General features: G+C 35.6%; 1 protein-coding gene across 1 annotated transcript; it reads left to right on the plus strand.

The window, feature by feature from the left end:
• The first annotated feature begins 1,326 nt into the window (after positions 1-1,326).
• On the plus strand, positions 1,327-4,825 carry LOC147854282 (uncharacterized). Its single transcript, XM_087330849.1, has 8 exons — positions 1,327-1,495; positions 2,717-2,757; positions 2,973-3,044; positions 3,157-3,240; positions 3,385-3,419; positions 3,894-3,979; positions 4,386-4,451; positions 4,551-4,825. The coding sequence occupies exons 1-8, from the start codon at positions 1,417-1,419 to the stop codon at positions 4,583-4,585; spliced, it is 498 nt and encodes a 165-aa protein (XP_087186975.1). The 5' UTR covers positions 1,327-1,416; the 3' UTR covers positions 4,586-4,825.
• The last annotated feature ends 3,361 nt before the right edge of the window (positions 4,826-8,186 follow it).

Raw genomic sequence — 8,186 nt, forward strand, 5'->3', positions numbered from 1 at the left:
ACAAGAGAGAAATATCTCATTCACCATATGATAAACCTCAACTTATTCAATAGATATGGTACACCCCAACAAACAAACACTTATTCAATAAATATGATAAACCTCAACAAATAAACACTTATTCAATAAATATCGTAAACCTCAACAAACAAACACTTATTCAATAATATATGATAAACCTCAATAGACAAACACTTAATGAATAAATACGAATAACCTAAATAGACAAACACTTATTGAATAAATATGATAAGCTTTGACGGACAAACACTTATTGAATAGGGAACCAGTGAGAGAAACTTCTTGTTTTACCATCACGAGAGAGGCATATCTAATGAACCACAATATTGGTGTAGTAACCAATGACAAGAAGGGAGAAATGTATTCGAGTGGCGTTAATATTCACATAGCAAGGGAGAAGGGCATTCGCCCAAGTGGTTGGTTTATTCTCTCAGAGAGGTAGATAGGTACATATCATTATCGTCATATGACTAAAAGCGAAGCATTTTTCACAAAAGGTATGTATGTGGAGTTGAGTAATAACTCACTCTCGACACTCAGAGGACTTTACAATTCAAACTTCTGGAGTCACGTCGGAGCTATGGAGGGTTCTCGCATTGCGAGTTGTAAGAGAAATGCGTGCAGGGGAGAGGATTGAACCATGCCCAGGTCGGGATCGGATGATGTGTGGAAGACAAACTCAGAACACGATCGGAAGAGATGGGGAGTGTGATGATTCTCAGACCCACAAAACTCATGTGTGCCAGCAGAGTTTCCCTGGGGCCTTGGGCTCAGATGGGGTGGGACCCTGACATGTATCTAATAAAGAGACTCTAGACATGGACATGGACAATGGACACTCGATTGGGAGAGAGACAGAGAGGGCCTAAGAGAGGGACCTATTTGCCCTTGTCTATCTATCTATCTATCTATCTATCTATCTATCTATATGTATAAATAACAAACAAATAAATAAATAAAAAAAATATAAATACATAAACATATACATACATATATACTACGTACCATACGTGCATTCGCATTCGAGAATGTTTCAATCATCCAGAGTATGGTAAACAACCTCAAAGCATGGTAAATACCAACCATACTTTTGTATTCGTTATTTATTATAAGGTAAAATTTTCTTTTAAGGTAAAAAGTGTAAAAAGAAGAAGAAGCATAAGAATGTTTTCATAGCACATGCATTCGTTTGCATTCGTATAAAAAGAATGTTTGCCAATGCATTCGAGTATATTATGTTGATAAAATAAAGAGTGAATTGGGTTTCAGAAACAGAGGCAGAGAGAAACAGAGACAGAGAGAAACAGAGACCCAAGAGTGTTGTGTTAAGAATTTGCCTCTCTGTCTCTGTCTCTGTTTCTGTTTCTGTCTGCATCCCGTCCCCTGATCTCGGCCATGGGAAAAGGAGCTGGTCGTGGCAAGTTCAAAGGGAAGCCCACCGGTCACCGCCACTTCTCGAATCCTGAAGAGATGGGTACATATATACCTCTCCATCTTCTAAAATAAGAATTATGTCAGAGCTCGTTGCTTGTCTCCTTCTTCTTCTTTTTGTAATGTGAAAAAAGTGAATCATTTGCCTTTCAATCATTGGAACTTGTCAAATATCTGATGCAGACGAAATGGGATATATGCAAATATGTATTTTTTGTATGTGCATATGCTGTAATATCCATGGTATTCGAAAGTGCAGATGAAATGGGATATGTGTAGATATGTATTTTTTCATCTCCCAAAAAGGTCTTCGATTCTTGCTGGAATGTATGTGCATATGCTGTAATATCCATGGTATTCGAAAGTGCAGATGAAATGGGATATATGTAGATATGTATTTTTTGTATGTGCATATGGTATTCGAAAGTGCAGATGAAATGGGATATATGTAGATATGTATTTTTTGTATGTGCATATGCTGTAATATCCATGGTATTCGAAAGTGCAGATGAAATGGGATATATGTAGATATGTATTTTTTGTATGTGCATATGCTGTAATATCCATGGTATAGTGGACAGAACCCAGTTTAGTAAAAGATTCAGAATGATTGTGAAGGTGGGGAGGTGTAGACACAGCCATTGTGGTCGGTGATGTATAATTGAAGGATCAAACCTCATTTGTGCTATAATGACTGCGACTAGGTCGAGACCTATTGGCAAGCCCACGAGGATGGGATGGCACAAGGTCATCCAAGTGGGCGGAGATGTGGGTATCGGGCAAGGTTTTTACATTTTCTATACATTTCCCTCAGATGCTGTCCCTAGCATGGGGGAGTTATTGAACAATGTTTATGATCAAAAGGTTTGTCAAGCGTAGATTTGTAGACAGTTTGTAACGAGGAGATCCCTCGGCATTTTTGTGTCAAAATGTATATATGCATGCATGTATACATACATATGCACATACTGCACATATATAAATATGTGTCTGCATGTGTGTACATACATCATACATGTATATCTGCCAGAAGGATCGCTGCTCTCTAGATAATTGCACCAATAAATGCTGGAAATCAGAGTTTTTTGTGCTATTAATGTGAATGGTATGCATTCCGATTATTAAAAGTGGTAATGATGAATATGTATATATGCTTTTTTCCTTTGTATACGAGATTTAACCTCTCTCATGGTGGAAGTTTTATACACTTATTATTAACACATAGGAAATTGATACAAACCTAAACCTTTTGAATCTTTTACAGTTGCAGGCTCATCTGGGAGGGCCCGAGGTTTTAGCAAACGTGTAATCTCTTGCTTCTCTGTTTATATATTTCATGTTATGGACTTAGTTTCATATTCCTGTGAATATATCTATGATTCATATGTACTACCGCAAATGTATGGAATGTGGGTAAATTTGGATAGTGAGATTTAAAGATCTTGTATTGTCATGCCATATGTTTGCTAAGATCTCAATGTAGGCTAATATTAGTGCACCCTTATATTCTAACATTTCAGGTTGAGGAAGAACCTGAAGATTCTGAAGAAGAATCAGAGGAAGAAGAATCAGATGACGAGTCTGAGAATTCTGTTAGTGTTTCCCTATTTATATCTGCATAAATATAGAATATATTCTGAGACATAATGTCAAATGTTGTTTTTGTAGTTGAAGGGTTTGTTTAATGGTTTCTATGCATTGCAGAAAAAGAAGGGTACTGAGGGTCTTATTGAAATAGAGAATCCAAATCTGGCAAAACCTAGGAGTATCAAGGCCAAAGACGTGGATGTAGGTTTTTGGGTTCTTTTGACTTTATGCCATTATTTGCAGTAGTTTTTAGAAGAAAAACTTGCAATCATGTGGCTTACACAATTGACAATGTTTCAAGAAATAATTCCTTTCCGTCTGACTTTGCATTATGGAATTATACAGTTGGATCGCCCTGCTGAGCTTTCAAGACGAGAAAGGTAATTTGCTATTCCCAACTGAACATGTTCTACTTTGTCAGGATGAAATTTGCATGGTTTGTGACATGATTTACTTTGTTTCTGATCCTCAAGAGCCAACAACTTGATATGCTAACTATAAGTGCGTGTGTTGAAACGTTCGTGTTGTTTCTAATCCTCAAAAGACTAATATCGATATGATTATCATTGAGAGACTGATCTATGGATGTGTTAACTCTCAAAGCTTAATGTGTGGATATGCCAATCCTCAAAGACTGATGTGATGGTGTTCTAATCCTTAAAGATGCATATTTTGATATTCTAACTATAATATGTTGGTAAGCTAACTATAATATGTTGAGAGACTGATCTATGGATGTGTTAACGCTCAAAGCTTAATGTGTGGATATGCTAATCCTCAAAGACTGATGTGATGGTGTTCTAATCCTTAAAGATGCATATTTTGATATTCTAACTATAATATGTTGGTTATAGAGAAGAGCTGGAAAAGCAGAGGGCACATGAGCGATACATGAAGTTGCAGGAGCAGGGAAAGACAGATCAAGCAAGAAAAGATCTAGGTTTGGATTTCAGATTTGTAGCAAACCATTCATTTTTGAGAATTTACCTTCTAAAAAGGAAGTCTTGAAAAATGTGGGACTATCTATCTACATACATTTTGAGAAATTACCTTCCAGCAAAACGTTCAAAAACATCTAAGTCTGGATTTCACAGTGTATTAAATCATATAGAGGATTGATTGTTATTTACCTTTCAGGAAAGAAGGTTGAAATGGTTGAAATACATATACCATTTTGTGTTACATTAATGGTTATAAAATATATTGTCATAGTTTGAAACTGCTTGTAAAGTAAATGATCATGCTCTGCTTCCTTGAAAACAATTTCGTTTGCTGTTATTACTGTGATAAAGTTTGTGCATATCTTACTTCTAGAATTTGTTTTCTTTCGGTGTGTTGGATTGTAGAGAGACTAGCACTCATCAAGGAGCAGAGGGCAGAAGCTGCGAAGAAGCGAGAAGAGGAGAAACTAGGTATATTCTTGTTCTTCTTTTTGTACCTAAATACTTTTTTTTCGAGTGTCGAATGGAGCACGAAAGATTCATTTGCGTGTGGATTCCTTCCTTTTGCAGCAAAGGAATCCAAGAAAATCGAGGGAAGGAAGTGATTGAACGATTGTGTTCTGTTTACACCAAGATGGCATTTTGGAAAATAGAGTCCAAATTGATAAGAGAAATGCCACTTTGAGCATTGAAATTGATGAACACGGTTTTCCGTCGATCGCATCAATGACAAAATGGCTCATTTTTTACGACAGTTTTTGTTGCTCTTTTGGTGCAAACAATATATATAGATAGATACATATGTAGTAGGGGCATATCATTAATCGAGATAATTATAAATTTAACTCTTTTATGTTTCAGAAATTTTGAAATCAAGATCGGCATAGAGATATGCAAGCAACTCTCTTGTGCTCAAATCTTATTATTTAGTTATTGCCATGATGGAAATTTTTCCTAGCCTCTAGCATCGAGGTATTTAATTTCTAGCTAATTAAACTTGTGATAGTCCATTCACTGATTGAATCAATATTCTTCGAGATTGTTCTGCTAGTCTTTACATGTGATGGTTGTGACCTCTAGACCTTCATAATAGACCATGTGCACGTGTACTATATCTCCTCCTAGAATTCACTATTTCTTCCTGCCTACCCTTTATGTTCTTCATAAATCACCGTCATTCCTCAGTTCTCACTTGGTGAAAATATACAAAGCGTAATTAATAGGATCTAGACATGTAATGTGAAAGTTGAAGGATAATTGATGAATTAGGTGTTACAAAAAAATAAATATCAGGGTGATTATCAATCAGATGCCCGATGAATGACACCCTAAAACCTTATTTCGAATCTAGGTGAAAACAAGCATCACATAGAGGAATTGCTGGGAAGTGAAAGCCTAAGGTCTATGATGACAATACCTTGATGATTTCTTCAACCACAATTGGATGTAGATACTATGGATGTGATGTGTGATGTAAGGTAAATACCAAGGTTTACTTGGGGAAAGGCAAAGGTCTATGATGACAATACCTTGATGATTTCGTTCAACCACAATTGGATGTAGATACTATGGATGTGATGTGTGATGTAAGGTAAATACCAAGGTTTACTTAAAAGTGAGTATTAGGTGGAAACATTTAACTACACATCTAAATTGTGGGTGGATGCGTAGAGGGTTTGAAATACTTACGAGTCACTTAATCAACCTAGCGCACTTGTATTAGAATCCAACTTAAAGAAATTTCTATAACTAGGCATGGTTATATTATATGTGATTACCAAACATTCACCTTAATTAGATATGGGATGAGACACAAAGGATTGTAAAACCCATCTAATACCATGTTGAAAATTCAATGTGAATCAAAACATAACACCATATACTTGTGGAGCAAATAAAACGAAAAGTGAACTGATAAAAAATGAAATTAAAAACCAATGGATGCAACAAGGGCAAACGTTCACAAGTCACGGGTTTTGGAGGTTCTATATTACGCGGTGTACTTAGCATGGTTAGTGAAGTTGGTGCCCATAAATGAAACCTCAAGTAGGTGGAACTCTTTAAATTGAGGGGCTTCACAATATTATTCCTATTTTTTCTATCCAAATAAAGGTATCTCCATCTATGGGTTAGTAGTGAGAACAATTGTGATATAATTTAAATGAAAATCACTTTCTTGCATACTAGGGGCGCACTAACTTATTGGCGACGTTAAGATTTTCAAGATGAAGATACTTCAATAACTTGGGAGACATGTCTATTATGAAATGCATGATTTATGTTATCAAGCAAAATGGATTAATAGACATTAAAAAGAAAGATTGGTAGATTTAGGCATTGCATAGAAGAATAACAACACTTCTATACAAACTACATGCATTAGTATTGGAAATTCATGAAAATGAATAATATGCCTCTACCAAAGTATGACCTTGTCATAAAGGTTTGGATCCAACATTAGAAAAGCATACCATCACTCGAGGTCAAGAAAGAAAGATTGCTACATGTATTCCAAAATGTTGGTTGTAATCAAACCACAAGGGAATAACTTTGTGGGTAGAATTGCAAATTACCGTTTTATAAAAGTGCATAGCACCCGCTGTAAATGCTAACACATGTGAATAAATAAACATTTTATGTCAATGATTTTTATGCAATAAATAACATGTTAGAGTCAACAATCACGCCGTTATGTGCTTTAAAACTTTTGTCCTTTTCGTTTTTACTTTCGAAGTAATAGGCCTAAATAACATGTTAGAGTCAACAATCATATTGTTATTTGTTTTAAGACTTTTATCCTTCTCGTTTTTACTTCCATAATAATTGGCCTAAACAACACGTTAGAGTCACCGATCATACCGTTATTTGTTTAAAAACTTCTATTATCGATCAAACAAAGAGCCATATAACGTTATGACTCTAACTTAACATTGTATGAACACTTTAAGAGTGTGGCCCCCACATTTTCTTATACCATGAGATAAATGTAAAACACATCTTTATCATAGAACAAGTACGAGTCCATAAGAAATCCGTGTACATCGCATTGATGCAACGAGAGCAGTTCTTAGCCATCCAACGCTACTTTGGGAATCCGACCAAGAGATATTAACAAGATGCTTGATGAGAACACATATGACACCATGTTTTGCTAATCCTATTGTCCGCCATATTGAAACTCATATTAAAACAACCAACCTCTACATGAAAAGGTCATCTGCTTATGGAAACTCACCATAAGTTGACAAGTTGTTAGTTTTAGTAATTGTCTTTGTTCTACTTGGTAAAACACGTTTGTGCAAAATCCCTACATTGTTTGCCTAATGCCATTAATGCATACAACAAAGAATTCGAGCGTTTTCCCCCAAAACTCTACTTGTATAGCAAGTGTTATAGCAAAAAAGGAATTATATTGCTCATTAAAGATGACTCGCATTTGTAGTTATGACGAGGATTTACCATGAGCCTTATTATTCATGTGAAACTTCGGATTAGAAAAACACTTACATGAACAAAACAAAATGTCTTGTTGTTTGAGGAATGCTAATCTTCATGATTGTTATATATTTTAGTGTTGGGATTCGGAATCCTCAATAATCACTTCAAGATTCTTTGGCTTCTAATTTCGAAAAAATCGATGTAATCGAAAGGGAATGGTTGGTTTGATGTGGAGAACGGGTGAAACATTTATCACCATGATAGTCACAACCTTCCTTGGAATGATGATAGTAACACCATAGTGTACCTTCCTTTTTTATAGGAAGGATAATTTCTTGGACATCTAGTTTCATATGGCTAGAGCTCTAGGATCATGGATACTCACGTGAAAACTCTTTCCAAGAAAATGACTCTCAAGGTTCACAATGGTGTGTATCTAGGACTCTTACGGATGTGTTGTAAGGCTATCTACTTCAAATATAGTGATTGCCCATTGAGCATGTGTATTGTTGAATGGATGGTGATTCTCACACACGAACTCTTGTGTGCTTGAGATGGTGAAGAAGTTAACTTGACCTATGGGACCACTTGTGTCAAAAGAGAGAGACGAAGGATCCTCATGTTCATGTTTCTGTGTGTGAGGTCTATAATGTTGAAATAATCCATTAAATATGCTTCACAAATCATATAGAAAAACAAACATGGTAAGTAGACTTGGTGAAAATCATTTGTGATTGAAAATTTAGTAAATCTTTAATTGTCATATGA

The sequence above is a fragment of the Azolla caroliniana genome, unplaced genomic scaffold, assembly GCF_043228905.1.
Source record: "Azolla caroliniana isolate FFs.n. ecotype wild unplaced genomic scaffold, voAzoCaro1.0.p SCAF_15, whole genome shotgun sequence".
NCBI classification, from domain to species: domain Eukaryota; kingdom Viridiplantae; phylum Streptophyta; class Polypodiopsida; order Salviniales; family Salviniaceae; genus Azolla; species Azolla caroliniana.

What these genes read in the sequence shown, in the direction of transcription:
- LOC147854282 (XM_087330849.1), top strand. Translation starts at nt 1,417, where the DNA reads ATGGGAAAAGGAGCTGGTCGTGGCAAGTTCAAAGGGAAGCCCACCGGT. An exon ending in CTCGAATCCTGAAGAGATGG is followed by an intron (nt 1,496 to 2,716) that starts GTACATATATAC and finishes AATCTTTTACAG; the next exon opens with TTGCAGGCTCATCTGGGAGG. An exon ending in ATGACGAGTCTGAGAATTCT is followed by an intron (nt 3,045 to 3,156) that starts GTTAGTGTTTCC and finishes TATGCATTGCAG; the next exon opens with AAAAAGAAGGGTACTGAGGG.